The sequence below is a fragment of the Silurus meridionalis genome, chromosome 18, assembly GCF_014805685.1.
Source record: "Silurus meridionalis isolate SWU-2019-XX chromosome 18, ASM1480568v1, whole genome shotgun sequence".
Classification (NCBI taxonomy): Eukaryota; Metazoa; Chordata; class Actinopteri; order Siluriformes; family Siluridae; genus Silurus; species Silurus meridionalis.
The window spans coordinates 21,702,698-21,724,693 of NC_060901.1; the positions used below are offsets into that span (position 1 = coordinate 21,702,698).

General features: G+C 37.9%; 1 protein-coding gene across 1 annotated transcript; it reads left to right on the forward strand.

The window, feature by feature from the left end:
- On the forward strand, positions 1-21,278 carry coq8aa (coenzyme Q8A, genome duplicate a). Its single transcript, XM_046874434.1, has 15 exons — positions 1-151; positions 4,744-4,917; positions 5,347-5,670; positions 6,207-6,273; positions 8,748-8,822; positions 9,927-10,052; positions 12,360-12,445; positions 13,309-13,449; positions 13,840-13,921; positions 14,546-14,639; positions 16,153-16,294; positions 16,992-17,099; positions 17,198-17,263; positions 17,357-17,443; positions 18,355-21,278. Exons 2-15 carry the CDS (start codon positions 4,759-4,761, stop codon positions 18,652-18,654), a joined length of 1,857 nt encoding a protein of 618 aa, XP_046730390.1. The 5' UTR covers positions 1-151; positions 4,744-4,758; the 3' UTR covers positions 18,655-21,278.
- Positions 21,279-21,996: the final 718 nt, after the last annotated feature.

The window sequence follows — 21,996 nt, forward strand, 5'->3', positions numbered from 1 at the left end:
CCATGTGTGTGTGTGTGTGGGCGGATCTGTAACGTGTGCACAATCACAAACATCTCCATAACCTAATGGTTGCAGCAGACAGAGGCGCAGAAAGGCAGTGTGATCAGTGTGGACAAGTGCGTGTGGACATCTCGTGGAGTTTAGTGTCCAGGTCAGTGCTGTGCATGAAGCAAACACGTGTGTGTGTGTGTGTGTGTGTGTGGGAGAGATTGCACACTAATGCAGGAAACACTGTTGCTGGTGCATTGTGCAGATCCTCTTCCTCCTTCTCTTGTAGAAGTGTACTCATGGTTGACTTCTCCATTTACTTCTCGTCAGTTCTTCTTGATGTTCTCTGATTGTTCCTGTGCTGTTTTGATGAATTAGTAAGGTTCATAAGTAAGTGTATGGGATTCTCTCTTTATGTTAAGATCTTGATTTGAAAACTGAAACCCCAAATTATCTGGACTTTATAGAAAACTAAAACAACACGGTTCCCAGCCCCTCCCCAGATCAGGTTTCTCGTCTTTCCACTGCACAGTAGACGATCAGGTCTAGAAAGAGTGAAAACCTCATCCAGGAAAGGAGAACCTCATGCAGGTTGCTTTTCAGTTCAAGGTGAAACATGGAGGTGGTGGTCATATGGTGGTGGTGGTGGCGGCTTATGGTATTGGTGTTTCAATTCTTCCTATTATTGATTCGATTTAGATGTTTTCTTCTAGAAACACATCTCCTTGCAAAGTCACCGGACCTTGTTCGAGGTTGTCTGATGCTAACAAGCTCCGTGTTGGCACGCTGTTTTTATCGTTATCTCTGTTCCGTAGAAGTATGATGGAGAGCTGTGCAGTTATCTAGGAGAAAGTGACCATGCAGGAATAGACAGAATTCCTGATGATTTCTGAAGACCTTTTTCTCAGACAATGTCAGATACTTCAGAGCTCAGGCCGCTAAGAACCGACCTCTAGTCCAGTGATTATGGGCCACGTGCAGATCCCGAGCTCCCTGGTGGTTTAAAACATCACAAAAAGTTTATGAGAAGCAGTTTTTATGCTTTGATTAAGGATCAGTCATTTTAGAAGCTATAAAAATTATTATATTTATTATTATATTTATTATTATATTTTATATATATAAAATATTTTATATATATAAAAATATATAAATTATATATGGGAAAATTTTACTTTAATAATGGGTTTAATGGTTGTAATGGAAATAGTCCTGATTTTTATCATTTTTAGTTTTGAACACATTATAAATCACACACACACACACACACACACACACACACACACACACACACACACACACACACAATATGGACAAAATTATATTTTCAGAAGTATTGGGACGCCTGGATTTCCAGCCGTATGAGGCTTACAGTTGGATACCAAAAAACGTTCCAGCCTGACAATGTTCTTGTTCACAAAGCCAGCTCCATGAAGATATGCTTTCCATGTGTTGGATGTATGTGGAAGATTAAGTTGAGTGGTCTGAATTGAAAACGCCTTTTGTGGCTGAATAAAATCTCACAAATCTCCATCGTATATTGTCCATAAAGCCCATATATTATATAAATTTGTTGTTGAAGATCCTTCACATTGTTGATGTTCTCAGCACCAAACAAGCCTGACTGTACCTTGGTAATGAATTTGGGTCCTTGCCCGGGGTTCCATGAAAACAGAGCTGCGAAATAGTGAAGCGGAGTTAAAAATAGTAGCGACCGTGTCTTGTTTAAACAAATGTCCCGATTGATATCTCGGGCTAATGTCTGAGGTCAGCTCTGTACCAGTGTTACTTTCCATAGTTTCATTTCTTTTCGGTGCATTTTTAGTATCTTATTGTACATTTAAATAACAGCTTCAGTCTGTTTCCCTTCAAATGACCCAGGACGTCTGTTCAAACCTGTTCCAGCTCCATTAACTTACGCTTTTCATGGGTTACGTTGGAAGATCTTGAGTGACCTTGTATATAGAGAGCAAACCGTATCGAACACCTTGAGGATGAATTGAAATGCCACCACAGGAATCCTCACTTCTCACCTACTATACATCAGTACAACACTTTTGTGAAATGAAATCTCACAAATTTTCATAACATCTGGTGGAACAACTTGGAAGTAGGCTGAAGGTCATAATACAGGACTAAATGTGAAACGGGATGTTCTTATGGTCAGGTTATAGACACTGACTGGACGTCTAGCCATTTTCATTTTTTTACGTTTTGGCCAGTACTCATCATAAACCATACCTACAACAGAAACAGGCGTCACAAATGATTTGGTGTAAAAACAGCCTCAGGTCACGGCCAGAAATGATTAGCTAGAGAGATTAAACTGTGCGTCGTCGGCATTAAAATGGCCGCCGAAGCAGAACTTCACGGGATTTGCGATGGAGTCAGTGGTTACCAGTGATTTTTGTGTTTTGAGTTTTAAAACCTTGAGCATTCACCCCTAATATTTAAACCCTATGTAGATATACAGTATATGAGCAGTAATTAGCACTTGATGTCTTCACCTTCATAGCTGTGTTGTATATATACACACATATCTAGGTCTAATCTAAAGATCAGGTGTTTTAAACTGTTTTTGTTGATGTTTTGTTGGTAAATGATGATCAGGACGAATTAATGTTTATTTAGGTGATAAAGTTTTGATTGGTTCCTTGATTCCTGTGAGTTTTTATTTTGGGGTTCCGTGATTGCTTACTTTGTTGGTTCCTCATTTCCTTGATTCTATGTTTTCCCAGTTCCACAATTCCTTGTTATTATGGTTTCTCTGTTTCTTAGTTCATTAATTTCTCTGTTCCATGCTTACTTGGTTCTTCAGTTTCTTGCTTTCTTGGTTACCAAGTTACTTGCTTCCTTGGTTCTTCAGTTTCTTGAGTCCTTGATTCCATGGTTAATTGGTTCCTGGGTTCCCCGGCTCATTTGTTCCTCAGATCTTTGCTTGCTTGGTTTTTTGGTTCCTTGCTTATTTGGTTCCTTGATGTTTCAATGTGACTGTAACTTCATTACTTTGAAAAATCCAATTTTTTTTTCTAAAGTCAACAAGGAACTGTTAAGAATCTCTTTCATCATATCATTACTGATAGCGATTTGATAAAAACAACCCTGCGCTCTGAGGATAGGAGGAAGAGAGGCGTGTTCCTCTTCTGGCTTTTTGATTGGCTGCTATTATTTTTGCAGTTCTCTGTCTTAAATAAACCACCATGACAGCCCTGTCTCATAAGAATGTATGTAAGGTACATGTTCAGTCATGTCTCATGGCTGAGGAAATGATCAGTATGACTACAGAATGTGAGTTCATACCCAACCTCCAGCCACTTTTTAATGAGTTAGTTAATAAAATGTTTAAAGAAGAAAAAAGTGAAGTGTAAAAGACAGATATTTCTCAATAAAATTAGTCAGCCTCACTCCTAATCATGGATTATCCACTTTTATCATGGTCACATTTCCCAGCATTGACGAGTTCGAACTGTTGTTGATGTTTGCAAAGTCACTAAACATACAAAAAAAAAACCCAACCTTTGTTTTCTTTACTTCCTTTATACACGGCTTATTACAGCAAGAATTCTACTGCTCCCAAACACACCCAGAGATAAAATAGTGCCAGATTACATTTATTTCCACAAGTTTTATTAGAAAGAATGTATGTCTGCGCTGTGCGTCTCTACTAATAACAAAGCTTTTGGTGTTAACTTGCTTTTTTATTTCTGCTAAAGTATATAAAGTGTAGTGTAAGGTATACGAGGTATAATGTGGGGTCTAATGTGAGGTATATTAAATTATGTGGGATATAATGAGGTATAATCCGAGCCATATGAGGTATATGAGTTTTTTAGATATATTAAGACATATGATGTATACTGCAATGTATCTGAGGCATAATGTAAAGTACGAGGTATAGGGTGAGGTATATAATGTATAATGCAGGGAATTCATGGTATAATGTGAGGTATTTTAGATATGTGGTCTGAGGTATGTTGTAAGGTATTCAAGGTATAATGCAAGGTATAATGAGAGGTAGGTGAAGCATAATGTGAGGTATTTTAGGTATATTGTGAGGTATTTAAGGTATAATGTAAGGTAAATAAGGTATAATGATAGATAGATGAAGTATAATGTGACGTATTTTAGGTATAATGTTAGGTATTTTAGGTATAATGTAAGGTAAATAAGGTATAATGAGAGGTATATGATGTATAACCTGAGGTATTTTATGTATAATTTGAGGTATTTTGGGTCTTATTTGGTATGAGGTATAATGAAAGGTATATAAAGTATAATGTGAGGTATAATGTGAGGTATTTAAGGTATTATGTGGTATGAGGTATAATGTGAGGTATTCAGGGTATAATGTAAGGTATATAAGATAGAATGAGAGGATTATGAAGTATAATGTGAGGCATTTTAGGTATAATGTGAGGTATTTTGGGTCTTAAGTGGTATGAGGTATAATGAAAGGTTTATGAAGTATAATGTGAGGTATTTGAGGTATAATGTAAGGTAAATAAGGTATAATGAGAGGTACATGAAGTATAATGTGAGTTATTTTAGCTATTATGTGTGGTATTCTGGGTTTTATGTGGTATGAGGTATAATAAGAGGTATATGAAGTATAATGTGAGGTATCTGAGGTATAATGTGAGGTAAATAAGTTACAATAAGAGGTACATGAAGTATAATGTGAGGTATTTTAGGTCTAATGTGAGGTATATTTCTGATACATGTGTCAGTACATTATTTTTGTCATCATTATTACAGGAGCGAGGCAAAGCTATGGCGAGCGACATCGTGTTGCTATTGAAGGGTCTGGCCAAGTTAAGCCAAGCGGTGCTCGAGACGCAGAAGAGCGTCGTGGGTACTGGAGGAGGGGTGGTTCAGAGCATGCAGATGACAGCAGAGCAGGCCATGGGTGTGGCCATGCAGAAAATACAGGTGAGTTCTGCTCCTCAACATCCATCTTTATAAATCGGTTTTATATCAGCACAGTCACTCAAGATCTTCCACACACATCCAACCCATGTAAAGCATATCTTCATGGAGCTGGATTTGTGCATAGGGGCATTGTCATGCTGGAACGGGTTTGGGTCTCCTAGTTCAAGTGAAAGTGGAAAGATTTCATGCTACAACATCTAAAGACATCCTGTACAATTTTGTGCCTATAACTTTATGCTAACAGTTTTGGAAATGAGCATGTATGCATGGAAAAGTCGTGTGTTCCAAAACATTTGACAACACAGTACTATATAGTGTAGCTATAAATGCTGAGATGTAGCAGATTCTTGCAGTTCTTGCGTTTGTGCTTGAAGTATCGAAACTGAGGTGTTCTTTTTAAAGCCAGCTTCTGATCTGTGATGGTTGCAGGAATTCACAGGCCAGCAGCATAGCGTGACCGACTTCAGCACAGGAATGGATGATGAGTCTACTTTCCCCAGTGAGGAAGATTTCAAGGTTGATGGTGTGATGCAGACAGAGCGATCTGATAACGCATCCACAGAAGGGACCGGGAAGTCGTACCACTCGGGAGTCAAATCAAACATCTTTAGTGGCTATAAGGATCCCACAAAGCAGTTCACAGGGACTCGCTTGTATCACCAAGATCACTCGTCTGTAGGTGGACTCACGGCTGAAGACATCAACAAAGCCAGGGAGGCCAAACGGAGCATCAGCAAACCCCACAAACAAATGGTATGCACAGACAAGGTCATTTATGGAGCTTGTCAGTGGCTGTTTATAATGTAATGAGGTCCTGCGAGAAGGTTGAGTTTTTCCTGGTGAAACAACGTGGAAAGGTTATTAAGCAGATTAACTGATTTTTCTCAAACCATCAACCAATGAGGTATAATTTAAAGTATATAAGGTTTCGTGTATAGAATATGAGGCATAAAGTGAGGTGTATTATGGGGTACATGAGGCATAATGTAAGGTATATGAGGTATAATGTAAGGTATATAAGGTGTAGTGTAAGGTACATGAAGTATCATTCAAAGTATATAAGGTATAATATGAGGTATATTGATGTAAATATGAAGTCTATTGTTAGATACAATGAGGTTTAATGCAAATGATATGATGCATAATATGCGTTTTAATGAGGTAATAACTTTAAAGCTTAACGAAATTTGAGTTTTAATGAAGGTTTTGTTGTATTTTACATTTGTTCTTCATACAAACGTTACTCTTTCCATCGATAGACATAAATAAATGCTCTGTTCTGTTTTCAGCTGAGCGAAAGAGCAAGAGAGCAAAAGGTTCCTGTGACACGGCTGGGAAGACTGGCAAATTTCGGAGGTAATCGGACCTGTGTGTGACCTATGAGCTTTTGATTAGATTTTTAACGACTCAAGCCCTTTACGTCTACTCGCAAGTCTGCTGCTATTAACCTGCATAGCCTGTATTTCACAGAAGGCCTGGGTCAATATTTACACAACGCAGTAGCTGTATACAGTATGTCAAGCCAGATCCATGGAGGTGTTATGAGAAGAGGTTCAAGACTGTTCAGGTTCATTTAGTGTGTAATTGTCATTTGTTTTTAATCCTATTTTATTTTTCGAGCGGTTGAGCATCAGCTAAGACGTGAGGCCCAACGTATGGAGTATATATAAAGAGTAATGCGATGAATGGTATAATGTGAGGGACTGTTTATGAGCTATAAAATAAGGTATAAGGTATTCGTTCGGATACAGGTATTTTTTGATGTATAATATGAGGTATAGTCTCAGGTATGTGTGGTATATAAGATTTATTGAGGTATAACAATTGATGTGAGATATAACGAGTTATAATTTGAGCCATGTGAAGTATACGAGGTATACTGTATGGTATATCGAGGTACAATATGAGGTTTAATGTAAGAATATGAGAAATAATGTGAGTACATGAAGTATAATTTAAAGTATAGGAGGTATAATGTATAATTATAAAATAAGGTATAATGCAAAAGTATATGACTTGAGGTAAAAACCTTTGAGCCTCTAATGTAAGGTATATCAAGATATAATGAGGTACAGTGATATGTGATCTATCACATCATGATATCTTCAGGATATATGAAGTATAACGTGTGGTATCTTGAGGTATAATACAAGTGATTTGAGGTATAATTTGAGGTATATGAGGTATAATTTGAGGTATATAAGGTAAAATGTGAGGTATAAGATATAATGTATATATGTATAATGAGGTATATTAGGTATAATAAGAGGTATATTGAGGGACAATGTGAGATAATGAGGTACAATACAAGATGTATGAAGAATAATGTGCAGTATATTGAGGTATAATGTTAGTGATATAAAGTATAATTTGAGGTAAATGAGGTATAAAGTTAGCTATTTTATTAGCTATTTTGAATTGAAATGTGAGGTATAAATTATCAGGAGGTGTAAAGTGTTGTTGCAGCAGTGTGTAATCTGCTTCCCCAAGCACTTGTTTTTCTTCAGGACAACAACAGACTAATCTGCACAAACAGCAGCTTGTTTAATTATTCACTGGCGCTGACCTAGAATCCTGCTAACATGCTAGAAAGGAGTCTTTGTTTACTTTCAGCTGCTTAACCTCAATTACATTAGGGTTAAGTTCAGTACTCCGTCCTCAACTCACCTTCAGGGTCTCTAGAACTTCTCAAACCCTGTGTGATCCAAAGCCTTTGAACGTCAATGCATGCCACAGTTTATAGGACTTGTGTACTGTGTTTATCCTTGTATTATTTTTCAAGGACTTACAAGTCTAAGAATATTTCTACATCCAGAAAGTATTCACAACCCAACAGTTGAAATATTTTAACTATTTAATTTCGAAAGTTTATACCCCATAATGGCAAAACCTTTTTCTGGAGCACCTTGAGAGTTTTTGAGGCATTGATCAGACTCCTTTTATGGCAAATTCATTGGACATAATTTAGAAAGTGCAGATCAGATCAAAACAAAACAAATAAAACATGAGGAGAGCGTCCAAGGAACTAAGTCCAGAGCTCAGAGACTGGATTTTATTGAGGCACAGATCTGGCGAAGGCTACAGAAAACATTTTAAAGCACTGAAGGAAGGAGCACATTGACCTCCGTTATTTTTAAATGGAACACGTTTTGAAGGATCCATTTCTCTTTATGGTTAAACGTGGTCTTGGTGAGAAAATAGGTGACAAAGAACCTGATGGTTAAGCTGGTTGAGCTCCAGAAATAATGTGTGTAGATGGAAAAAAGGTCAACTTTACCAATCTGGCCTTGATGAAGAGTGAAAAAGATGGAAGCATTTCCTTTGTGGTGCAAAACAGCAGTTATTTGGATCACCAGGAACAGGAATATTTCTGGGGTAAAGTTATTGGTTACTCAAATCATAGAAGTCATTGGCTAGGGCACATGTAGAGATCTAGTCATGCTCTTTGTCCCAGAATTCAGAAGGAGTAGAAGGCAATAACCCCACTTTCCACTGGGAGCGAATTCTTCTGCCTTGCGGTCAGTGTTCCCCAGGATCCAGAATAAAGGTCTTACAGACTATGAATGAATGTGGGGAAACTTTAGACAACAACAGAAGTGTCTGAGTTTAATGGTGACTCACATTCACAAGTGAAATATGAATAGAATCTGATGTGGGACCTGGTTTCTGTGCACATTATTTTATAATTGGATTCAAGTACAGATTTGACATTTCATTATTGTCCTGTTTAATGTATGCAGGACTTCTCTTGCTTGTTAAGCTTGATGTCTTCTCAAGGTGTGTGTGTGTGTGTGTGTGTGTGTGTGTGTGTGTGTGTGTGTGTAAAACAGGCCTCGCAGTGGGACTTGGCATAGGAGCTTTGGCTGAGGTGGCCAAGAAAAGTCTGCGCACAGAAGAAAAGAACGGTAATGAAGTAGTACAGCGGAGTGGAAAAATTTAAGTCTGAGACAAAAAGACAGATCTAAAAAAAAAAAAAAAAAACCTTTAAAAAAATAAACGTTTTACTAGTTCATAAATAAAGCGATTGATTTATTGTACCTCCAATACAGAAAATGTAATATATTGTATATACAGAAAATATATGTGCAAAGATTTGTGGACACCTGACCATAAGAACTTTCACATTTAGTTCCTATTTGTCTTTTCTGGGAAAATGTTCCACTCAATTTTAGAGTGTGCTTGTGGACATTTGTTAGATTTCATTCAGCAACAAGGGTGTTAGTAAAATCAGGTACTGATTTATTTGAGGTGAGGAGGCCCAGGGTGTATGTGCTTAATAGGATTTAAGCTCCATAGCAGTCCACTTAAGATTTTCCACACACATCCAACCTATAAAAAACATATCTTCATGGAGCTGGAACAGGTTTGTGTCTCCTTGTTGCAGTGAATGGGGACATTTTCATGCTTCTGCTCCCAATTACATCTGATACAATTGCCTCCAACTTTGTGGTAACAGTTCTGGAAAGAGAAACATACGGTATGGTGTCCTAATATGTTTGGCCATATATTGCATATATATGTACAGTATATATTACACTAAAAAGCAGCCTACTGCTATGGTACATTGTTATTTTAATATTTAATATTAATTAAGTTTGTAACAATTGTCTCGATCCATTCATTTATTTATTTTATTATATTATAATAATAATTGTTCAATACATTTTCAACAAATTAATTATTTGTTATTAAATTTTTAAAAATCTTTTTCCACTCTATTGCAACACTATATTTAAGTATATTACTGCTGTCTGTTTTTCTTTCTTCCTTTCTTTGTTTTTCCTTCATTTTTTAAAGTGTCTACAAAAATAAAATTAAATCTGTTTGTCCCGAATGATTTAAAAAAGAAAAAAACAAAAATTATATATATATATATATATATATATATATATATATATATATATATATATATATATATATATATATATAAAATCCACCTTAAAAAATCCTTATACGTCCCTGAATCATATACTGTTCCATATCTTCATTTGCATTATTTCTCCTCTCAGGAGACAAAAAGGCTGTTTTAGACTCCAGCCCGTTCCTGTCCGAGGCAAACGCCGAGCGCATCGTCAGGACGCTGTGTAAAGTGCGTGGAGCGGCCCTCAAGCTGGGGCAGATGCTCAGCATTCAGGGTAAGTGAAGAAATGTGTTTGCATGCTTGAAGGACCTCATTATATCATAGTCCACATTGACAACATGATGATGTCAACTGGATGTTACTCTAAATGACCCCTGCTCGTTTTTACGGTCTTGGCAGTCATGGGTCATGCTCATCTTTACCAGTAAGGTGACACACTAAAACTCTGCTTACATTACCTCATGGTTGGCGAGAAAGAGAATTATGCTGGGAAATGATTGCTCTTGGTTACATTATGGATTAAAACACAGTATATGGACAATTTTACATTGGGTCCCCATTTGCTGTTACAATACCCTCCACTCTTCTGGGAAGATGTTCCACTAGACTTTGGAGTGTGCTTGTGGAGAAGTATTGAGATGATAGTATATTGTAGTATAAGTGAAAAGGCCTGGTGTTGGAGTTCCAATTCATCCCAAAGCTTGTTCGCTCTCTACAGCAGATCACTCCAGACCTTCCACGCACATCCAACCCATGTAAAGCATATCTTCATCACGCTAGCTTTGTGCACAGACACATTGTCGTGCTGGGAAAGGATTCCGGTTTCCTACTTGAAGAAACAATGTATAGTTTGAGCAGTCTATACAACTGGGTGCCTCCAGATTTTTTGGTAACCGTTCCAGGAGAAAGCGAATACGTCTGGAAAGAACCGAGGTGTCCCAATTTAAACAGCGCATGGCCATCATTGCATTTGTAGCCTCGAACAGTTAGAACTCCTAGAACGAGCCATGTCATGGTCTGAGCTTTAAATAAACCAGCAGCCATGCCGAGAAACTTGACCTTTCCCTCTGGAGAGCTGAGAGGATTGTCAGTCGCTCACAATAAGCACAGATGGCTTGTAATAAACAAATAGCTGAGAGATGTTCACATCGACTGTTTTGGCACCTCTCTCTTCTAAAAGCCTGCTTGGATGATTCAAGCGAACCGTGTGAAATGTGACTTCAGTAAAAGTGTCTCTTTAAACTCTCACTTGAGTAAAACTACAACAGTATTTGCCTTCAAATGTACTTAAGTGTCCAAATTACTGATTTATTATCGCTATAACGTTTCTATTATCCACGTTTTTGTCACAAGTCTTAAAGTTTATGTGAAAAGACTCTGTTACTCTCAGCACAACAATCTATTAATAGAATATTAATGAGTCGATCACTAATCGATTTCTATTACAATTTACTACAACTTTTTAACAACTTTAATTATGTAAATGTGGTGAAGTGTGTCGTGGCGAGTTCGAGTTTGGAGTTTTAATCATTTATTCCTTATGAAATGTCCCGCTTGCTTGTTGAACTGACGCTGAACTGTATGTTGGTAATCAGTGGATCAACCAATCAAAACAAGAGCGTGCAGAAACGACCGATTTTTTAAAAACTGAGTTGAATAAAACTTGAGTTGAGTCGACTTTGAAATGTAGTGATGTTACAGTTTCCCTAAATGGAAAAAAACTTATGAACTTAAAAAAACAAAAAACAAAAAAAGTATGTGAAAAAGCTACTTAAGTACAGTAACCAATTACATTTACTTCCTTCCTGTCCACTAGTGGTACATTTGGTACTTCTGATGAAATTTATAGTTTATAAAAAGAACTACTTTGTAGGATCAAATGTTTGTAGACACCTTGCCATAACACCTATATGTCAGTTTTGCTCTAAACAAGTATACAATTGTATCGAAGGTCCTGAAAGAAAACTCAACTAATGAAAAACATCTTTGGGAAGTTTTACCAGAGGCGTGGTAACGTTTTTCAGCTGTCCGAATGCCAAGAGTCACAAATCAGGAATGACCCCCTTTATAAAAAATAAAGTCTGTACAAATATATATTTATTTGGTCGATTAGAGACACTGTGGGGGAGGATGGTTTCACCTCATCCATGAAGTTACTGAGCAAATCATGGATATTCGGTGCGACCCAAATGAGAAAGTCTGGTTCCTCTCAAGGTTTCTTCCTCATGCCATCCCAGGGATCTCTGTAAAGCTGGTCTGAGATAATAAGTGCTCTATAAATATAAATGAAGGTATTTCCTTTGACCAATTGAATTCAATATACATCACATGGCCCAGTTTGTTGCAAAGAAACAAAAGGAACGTGTGTCTCAAAAATCCATAAAAGATTAGATGTTTCCACACTTTTGACAAGTAATAAGTGGGACAGAGGTCCTTTATCAGCATTTTTACTATCTTTATTTTTAAAATGCACATATTTCCGTATGCGTATTTACACACTATAAAACGTGTACAGTATAAACAGGTGTTCTTTGAGGTTCTAGGCATTTATATCTCCTTCGTCCCCTACCCCCCCTTCCAGACGACGCGTTCATCAATCCTCACCTGGCGAAGATCTTCGAGCGAGTCCGGCAGAGCGCAGACTTCATGCCCATCAAGCAGATGACGGTACACACATACGGTTGATTCGTATGTATAAAAATATGTAGTTGAGGTTGGACAAAATCAACGATAATTGATTCATAGATATTATAAATTTGTTGAAATTATATTGTATATTATTATTATATATACACACACACACACACACACACACACACACAGTATATACACTGTATGGATAAAAGTATTGAGACACCTACCTTCTTCAAAAAATATGTGGTTCAGCACTTGAACAGCTCCATGAAGATCTGCTTTCCATGGATGGAATATGGTGGATGATCTTGAGTGGCCTGCTGTAAATTTCAAACCATCCTAGACATCCTCACCACCTCACCTACACCATTACTTGCACCCTTGTGGCTCATTAAAATCTCACACCCTCCAAAAAATCTATTCGAACATCTTCTTAGAAGATTTGAGCTTATTATAAGAGCAAAATTCGAAATTAAATTATGATGAATGGAGCAGGTGTACTAACTTATAAACTGGTTTGTTTGTATGAATTCGGGTTCGAAATAATGAATTCAAGGCCAATGGAAATTTGACCTTGATTTTAGATCTTTTTTTTAGATCAGTGTTTCCTACAAATATGTGGAAATGAAATGACCTCTGATTGACTGTCTCTGCACCTGAACCTTGCTATTAATGCAGCACAGTTAATTGACTTTTTTGCAAGTCATCATAGTCATAATAGGAAAGAAATCCCGACCGGCATTGGCGCGAGGTCTTACTTTAATATCGTTAAATCAACTGAGCAGCTATGGGGTTAAGGGCCTTACTCAGGGGCCCTATGGAGGAAGCACTGGTGTCATATAGTTTCATTAGGATTTTATCAAAGTATGACTGTGTATCCAATCATCTGTGTACAGAAAGCTCTAAATAATGACCTGGGCCCAAACTGGAGGGACAAACTGGAGATGTTCGAGGAGAGACCGTTTGCCGCTGCCTCCATCGGCCAAGTGCACCTGGCCAGGATGAAGGATGGTCGAGAGGTAGCTATGAAGATCCAGGTGAGGTCTGACTTCAAAATGCAAACTAACATTTAGAGGTGAACCCGAATAGTCAAAGATTCGATACGAGGAGCCTGATACGTCTACCCGATCTCTCAGAGGCGTCATAAAACCAGGATTGTACCATTTTCATTTCTATGGGGGTGCTCAATGTCTGATTTCACATAGATTTTACGTTTCCCTAACAAGTTAATTTATAAGTTAATGCTGTAAATACACACGTAAAAAGAAAGAAGCTTTTTAATACATATCTTGAACGTGCGTGAAATAAATCCGAGCACCCCTGTGACATTTCACTTTCCGTGATCCGTAAGCGCCTTAGGGGCAGGGATTCTCCGTTGATATTCTGTTGTAATTTCATTCAAAAATGGTGTGTGTATGTGTTTGCAGTACCCCGGCGTCGCGCAGAGCATCAACAGTGACGTGAACAACCTGATGACGGTCCTGAGCATGAGCAACGCCCTTCCTGAAGGTGATTCTTACTGATTAATCTACATAAGGTCATCAGCATCACCTTGATGGATCATTATGTACATTTATACAGTACACTATATAGTCAAAGGTATTTGGATACTGGATCTGGGTTTTTTCCAAGCTGTTACCACAAACATGAACGTCCATGATTTTACGAGTGGCCTGCTATAGCGCTCTGACCTCAACCCAATAGACAGTGGACCTGCTGGAATTCATTTTCTGGGGCGCTGGAAACCAAATACTGGTCCTGCTGCTGGGTTGTTGTTCTTGTTGGCCCTGTCCACATCTTCTTCTGTAATCTCCAAGTGCTCTTGGGTGGTGCACCAACTTAGGTGACCTCCTCATCAGTATTTGACTTTACTAATGCACTTGTAGCGCAATAATCTTCAATCTCCCAAATCCAAAACATCTGGTGAAACATCTTCTTAGAAGAATAAAGCTTATTATAAGAGCAAATTGGGACTAATTGTGGAATGGGATGTACATAATATCAAAATATAGACTTTTGGCTATATAGTGTACTGTATCTGTGATTTCTTTTGGAAAATATTTAATCCAATTGAATTTTATTTATCCCTTTAACGATTTGCTCTTTTCCTTTTATGTGCTTTTACCTGAGTAGGTCTGTTTCCAGAGCACTTGATAGATGTGATGCGGCGAGAGCTGGCCCTGGAGTGTGATTATATCCGGGAGGCTGAGTGTGCTCGCAAATTCAAGTGAGTTACCTGGTGGGAGACATCAGAAATAGTCAAAAGCAGATCTATTTTTGGTTCAGGAATCACACATTCCTCTTCCTAATCAATTCGAACTCCAAACTGAGTACAGCATAGGGTTTTACCACAAAGTTAAAGGCACACAATGGGCATTCCATCGGTTGTGTGGAAGATCTTGAATGGCCCTGACTTTACTGAAAGGCCAAATAAATTCGCACACAACTCAATCACGCTCCAAAACCTGGAGCGTCTGGAACATCTTCCAAGAGGAATGAAGGTTTTTCCTAACATGCACACGTACAGTAGCGTCTTGGGACATGCTAAAGGTCCTCTTAAAGCATATGATGTTGGCTTACAGACACAGCGAAAGATTTAATGTATTAGTGAGGAACACTGATGTAAACACAAGCCATAAAACCTCCACCACCATGCTTCACCAGTGGGCTTGTATGTTTTGGATATGTTTTCTTTATACTTATTTTTCATTATTTGTGGTAGAGCTGGAGGTAAATATTGATTCCAGAACCTCTGTGGCTTATTTCTTTACTTTTGCAATTTCCAATCCAGCCTGTAAATCTCCAGAGCCACAAGACACACTCGGTGTAACAAACTGTTGCCGCATACATGTTTAACCGAGAAGTTTCGGAGTTGAGATGGAAAGAAGCCAGAGTAGATTTTCGACTTTGATATCCATTACCAAATACAAAATAGGGTATTATAGATAGACTCATGTGATCACCTGCTATAAATAACCATTACTCAGAAGGGTTTTGTATTTTTTTTGGTCAAGTGTCAAGTTTTGATGACTCAATGCCAAGCAACTGCAGCAAGGTGGTAAATATAGCTGAATTTCGAAATCAAACCTGTCGACAACAAGGGCACATGGGTCATTCCACTGTTCCAGACATAACATTGAAACCACCTGCTGAATATTGTGTAGGTCTTTTTTTGTGCCACCAACACAAACAAACCCCACAAACAAAATATCTTAGATTGAGCTCTGGGGAATTAAGAGTCAGAGTCAACACCATAAACTCTTTCGGAATGGTTTAGAGTAACATGCTAGAACTCAGGGTTTTCAAGAAGAACATTGCACCAGGGAATCACAATGCCTTTGCCGTCTGGTGCTATTTGTTCCCCAAGCCTCCATCCGTCGTCTATTGCTTCATGGTCCAGTTCTCATGCTCACATCTTCATTGGAGGACATGATCAGCATGTGATCCCTATCAGAGCCAGCGCAAACTTTATCAGCCATTTGTGCTAGGCTAAATCTTATGTAAGATACAATCATGCATCAGTGAGCCAAAAGTGACCCTGTCCCGATCCATGACCCTGGTTTCGGTTCACTGGTTGTCCATTCATGCGCCATTTTTGTTGGGTCCTAACTCCATACATATAAGAAACACCAGCTGTTTCAGAGATCTAGACATCGTCTAGTCGCTTAGACAGCCCAACTAGAGGCCCTATTTCTGCTACATAATTCTCAGCTGTTTTTTTTTGTTTGTTTTTTTTACAGAGAGCTCTTGAAAGACCATCCCTTCTTCTACGTTCCTGCCGTGATTGACGAACTGTGCAGCCGGCACGTTCTCACCACCGAGATGGTCCAAGGTTTCCCACTGGATCAGGCTGAGGGACTCTCACAGGAGCTCAAAAATGAGGTGAGCTTCATTTCCATGTACACTTTCCATATGAATGGCATGGAACAGTCATTTGTTTTAGTGATGTCTACAGTCTCTCCAAAATTACAGAACCTCCAGAATTATTGGCACCCTTCAAGAAATTATTAAAATAATTAACGGAAATGAAAAATTCTCTAACAAACTTTGGATTGTTGCCGAACAAAATAATTGGCACCCCAAGAATATTTATAAAAAGACTAAAAGACATTCGACCTCTGGAACTGATCGGGAACGCGGCCGTACAACTTCCTAGGTTCTCCCACACCACCTCCTCTCCTTCCTCTGGCTTCCTGTAGGTGCTCACATCTGAAAAACATTGAAGCTTGCTTACAAGGCCAAAGACAGACCATCCTTCAACCTCACAGCTTTAATCCTATTTCCGCATCCTGAACCTCTGCTTGATCCCACCATCCCTCAGGGTACAAGGGAAACATGTTAGGAGACACTTCTCTGGTGTGGCACCAAGGTGGTGGAACGAACTTCTCAGAGTCTCAATAGAGTTTCGGACGGATGCTATTTATATTCTTTGAACTAATAAACCAGGATGAGTGTATTTATGACAGTTGAACTGGATAATGTTTGATTTGTATACCATTTTTAACAATGGATATTGTCTCAAAGCAGCTTTACACAGATAAGGTGGTACATGATGACCTTTTCTTCCTCCTCGTTGCAGATTTGTATGAACATTCTGATTCTGTGCTTGAGAGAGCTGTTTGAATTTCAGTACATGCAAACCGACCCCAACTGGTCCAACTTCCTGTATGACCCACAAACCCACAAGGTATTGAAACGGACGTTCTCTCAGCATGCTTTTTTTTTGCTTATATGATGCAGGAAATGCATAGTATACGCATACAAATCAACTTTTTTCGTATACAGGTTGCATTGTTGGACTTCGGTGCAACTCGAGGCTTTGATGAAAGTTTCACAGACATTTATAGTGAGGTAAAGAATCCTTGATGAGAAATTATAATGTTACATACACACACACATTGTTTGACAGTCATTGTGGGTTTTTTTATCCATTTGTTGTAACAGATCATTAAAGCAGCTGCTGAAGGGGACAGAGAAGGAGTCCTCAGACACTCAATAGACATGAAGTTTCTCACCGGATTTGAGTCAAAGGTACAACATCATGTGTAGTAGAATAACTCTGGTTAAGCTTGTTGGACTTTTGAAGTTCCTGTGGTTGGTAAGTCATGCCCAAATCATCACCTCCACCCTGGTATGAGGTGTTTGGTTAAAACCAAAACACAGTATATCAGCACAAACATCTCCAATTTGGTCTCATATGTCCAAGGGCATTGTTTTTGGAGTCTTATGGTTGGTTCAGATGTAGCTTTCCAAAACCAAAGCCATGCTGCAATGTTCTATTCAGGGAGAAAAGCCTTCCAAACAAACCATAAATTGTTTTAGTCTTTTTGTTATTGTCCAAGTACTTTTGTGCCGATGCTAACTGAGTCCTGTCGAGTCTGCGATCGAACTCCAGAGTCCACCTTGGGGGTGAATTTCCTGGGGCATCCAATCCTGGTAAAGATTGGCAACTGTCTAAATTGTTTTCCAATTGGGATTAATTTCACTACAATAATGAGCTCCACCATCAATAAAGTGTAGAGAGTCTGTTCCAAGAGCAGCTACGCACTACCACCCTCATACTTCACTAATTAGATCCCATGAACTGAATTTGTTTTTCTTTACACTTTGATCTTTTCCGAGAGTTTAATCCTGTTTCCAGAACTTTCGCAGCTCATCTCTGTACTGCGATATTGAATATTGTGATATTGATATTGGTTTAGCTGTTGAAATCAGAAAATTGCCTGTCGATCGCACGTTCCAATATTTCTGAACATCGGTGGGTTCGAACAAACGGTGGCTTTTTGTCATTTTGAAATAGCGAGCCGTCGTATCACTCGTTTCACATTTCAATCCGAATGTCTTGAGTGTTGTGAAGTAAAGCGATACTTTGGGGCGTTCCAATACTTTTGGAGGAGGGCCGTGCGGAGATAAAACGTTCATTTTGTCCTCACTTTCTATAGGCTATGAAGAAAGCCCACGTGGACGCGGTCATGATCCTGGGCGAAGCGTTCGCCTCGGACGAGCTGTTCGATTTTGGGGCTCAAAGCACCACGGAGCGCATCCACAGCCTGATCCCGGTCATGCTGAGGCAGCGGCTGACGCCTCCACCCGAGGAGACCTACTCGCTGCACCGGAAAATGGGAGGCTCTTTCCTTATCTGCTCGCGTCTAAACGCCAAGCTGAGCTGCAAAGACATATTCCAGAAGGCTTACAGCGACTACTGGAGCAAGCGCAAGAAAGCGACCATCCATGCAGAGTAACCTCGTGTGGATGATCAGGGAGGCATGAGGCTTACAGATTCGCGTCTGTCTGTCTGTCTGTCTGTCTGTCTGCCTGCCTGCCTGCCTGTCAGTCTGTCTGTCTGTCTGTCTGTCTATCTAGCTATCTGCTGTTTTAGGAAGTGTGGCGTTATCCATGACCATGATCACGTCCCCTTTGCCCCACATAGTCATTCAGGTGGACGTTGCAGAGGTGTGTAACTAAGAGCGATATTACTATATGGCCGACCATAAGATTCCTATGTGCTTTTTTTTTTTCCACATTTAGTGCCTTCTTAACCTTATAATGAGCTCCACTCTTCTTGGAAAACCACTAGATTTTGTAGAGATTTATGACGTTTTGTTTAACCACAAGGGGGCATTAGTGAGATCTTTCATTCTGTGTTTAATAGAGTATTAGAAGTTTTGATCTTCCACTCTCAAAGCATATCTTCATCGAGATGGCTTTACCTACAGAGAACGTGTTTTCTGGTCTCCCAGTCCAAGTGAAGATCGAATTCAATGCCTGTTCGGGGACGCATATGGCTGAAAAAAGTCTCGATAGTTTTGTCCATATATTGTTGTAGAAAGATGAAGCCAGAACCAGGCTACGGTTTTAGAGAAAACTATGCACTACTTATAACCATCAACGATCCCGGACGCTACGACGTCTTTCGCGCGTGAAGATTTGGCCAGTATTTGAATGTAAATCATAAATATATATATATATTTTTTGTACACATTTTACCAACATATGAATCCACAAGGCTGATGAACTTATTAAAGGATAAAAAGTGATGCGATTTTTTTTAGATGATTATTTGATGAAAATGATTTTGGTGCGAAGCCAAAAACTTTCAAAGCGATCTGTTTTTAATATTTTTTTTCCAACAACATTAATGACAAAAAATATATATAAAAGTGTGAGTCACTTGTGTTGTATTTTATTGCCATGGACACACACACACACACACACACCTTTCTGGAGGCCAATCATCCGCCTCTTCATCGACACAGCTGTAATAAATAATAAATACTTTAGTTTTTTTATAAAATGTATAAATTAGATAATTGATTTGAATCCAATCATCAATAAGAAAAAACGTAATTTATGTACAAAAGATGACCAAATACATGCTTCTCCAAAAGTATTGGAACAGCAAGCAGATCATTACAAGGTTTCGACGCTATAAAGATCGGTACAATTTAAAAATAAAATAGAAAAGAACAACTCCAAACAGGACATCATCCGTTTTTTTTCCAGTGATGAGAAATATTGGATCACGTGATACTTGTAACCAGGTTGATTAATTAAATTAATTAATAGTTCTGAATATCACCTCTAATGTTGGGCAATTATATATTGTGCCACAAGATGGCAGTATCTGATGTTCAGACACCTCTCATTTAAAGCAATTAGCTATTAATTGCCATCTCGAGAAACACTAATATTAATTATAATAATAATAATAATTAACATGTTAAAACATAAGCTTATAAATAAAAACCTACAATATGCAATATCCCATCTCACCACAAGATAGCAGCACAAACATGTTTATGGCGGCTGTTGAAATTAGGGATGGCCTGATGGTGGCGCTGTAGCCCAGGACGGTATGTGTTTTTCAAGTTCATTTGCAAAAGATGCCATTGCAGGAATTGTGTCCTCTTTTGAGCAGAAGGAAGGTTTATTAAGAACATGGCTGCCCATTACTAATGAGTTCTAATGGTGCAAAACTTATCTACATGCAAATCTGTGAAGAGGGTTTGTTTTTTTGGGTTGATCAAAAACTTCAAAATCAGCGAACCAATCAGATTGCAGCAAGTATTTGATTGAAAGGCCAATCGGACTGGAGCAAGCCTTTCAATGCATTTCATCACATATTTGTAATATATACATTTATGACAAATAAACGACCTTGCACCATGACCTTGGTCCACAATAAGCTTTCTCAAAATCCAACTTCCAGAATACAACAAGGCCCACAAACATGGGAGATGACTACAAATCCCAGCACATCACTTCATCAAAGTAATTTTTTCCATATAAAATAGACTCTATGGAGTTTTTTAGCCATATGAGGTTCTTCCCCAAACCTGAAGGCACACAATTGTATAAGACACCAGGTCCATGAAGATCTGCTTTCCTTGGGTGGAAGTTGAAGCTCATACTCTATTGAACACCTTTTGTCTATATAGTAACACCCGAGTTAATTGACGATAATTGATGACTAGTATTAAAATAATTAATTAATTAAAATTTGATTTTACCTTAGAATAGATTTGAATTATTACTTACGATTGAAACCATTTCTAAAAGGCAGCATCGAGCACACACAGCTTTTCACAGTTGCATTTATTTGAAAACACGATCCAGATTTTTTTTTTTTAATTATCATTATTATTATTTTTTATCATTTATTGTCCAAAAAAAAATCATGTATGATAATGTATTTTTTTTTCCACTGACATCACAAAGTTTACCCAGTTATGTATATCATGTACGTCTTTCTCTCTCGTTACAATGATTTATGCTTTATGATACCTCGGGGTTTTAAACATATTAATACACTCAACAATGAATACCAGGTACTATTGACAAAAAAAAAAAAAAAAAAAAAGAAAAATGTCCAAGGAGTAAATAACATGGATCAAATACACACAGTACAAAAAATTACAGATTTTACATAACATGGGAGTTCTCTGGCTCCATGCTCCAGTTAAATCATTTTAATCAGAAACAGGGTTTTTTTTTTTTTTTTTTTTTGCATGAATCCCACTTCCAAAAAAATCTTATATATAGCATCAGTTAAATTTTTTATTTATATTAATATATATATATATATATATATATATATATATATATATATATATATATATATATAAATCATTTATAGAACAGGATTATCTTTTAGAAAAATGTAAGAAATATAAAGTGCATTTTTAAGAGTTATTATTGGAGTTGACCAATTTATAACTTACAAAAAGTAAAAAAAAAAAAAAAAAAAAAAAAAAATTGTGGAATGTATGGCCCATAATAAACTCCTTTAATGTACGTATATGCATATGAGTATATAGGATTAGGGGCAAATATTTATATATTTATTTATATATATATATATCTATATCACACACATATACATACATCTGTTGGAATGTGACCCATTAAAAAAAAATAAAATAAAAAAAAAAAAAAAAAACAATACTTAAAGCGACATGATTGACATTTGACGTTTTCCAAATGTATTTCCAAAAGCAAGCAAAAACGCCGATTAACTTAATGCTTGACAGTTCGACGTAAAACAGCAGCAATATCACAACTAGTGTGGAACCTATTACTTCGGG

Coding starts and splice junctions, on each gene's coding strand:
- coq8aa (XM_046874434.1), top strand. CDS start 4,759: ATGGCGAGCGACATCGTGTTGCTATTGAAGGGTCTGGCCAAGTTAAGC. Junction 14,640..16,152: donor GAGTGTGCTCGCAAATTCAA/GTGAGTTACCTG, acceptor TTTTTTTTACAG/AGAGCTCTTGAAAGACCATC. Junction 17,444..18,354: donor TCACCGGATTTGAGTCAAAG/GTACAACATCAT, acceptor CACTTTCTATAG/GCTATGAAGAAAGCCCACGT.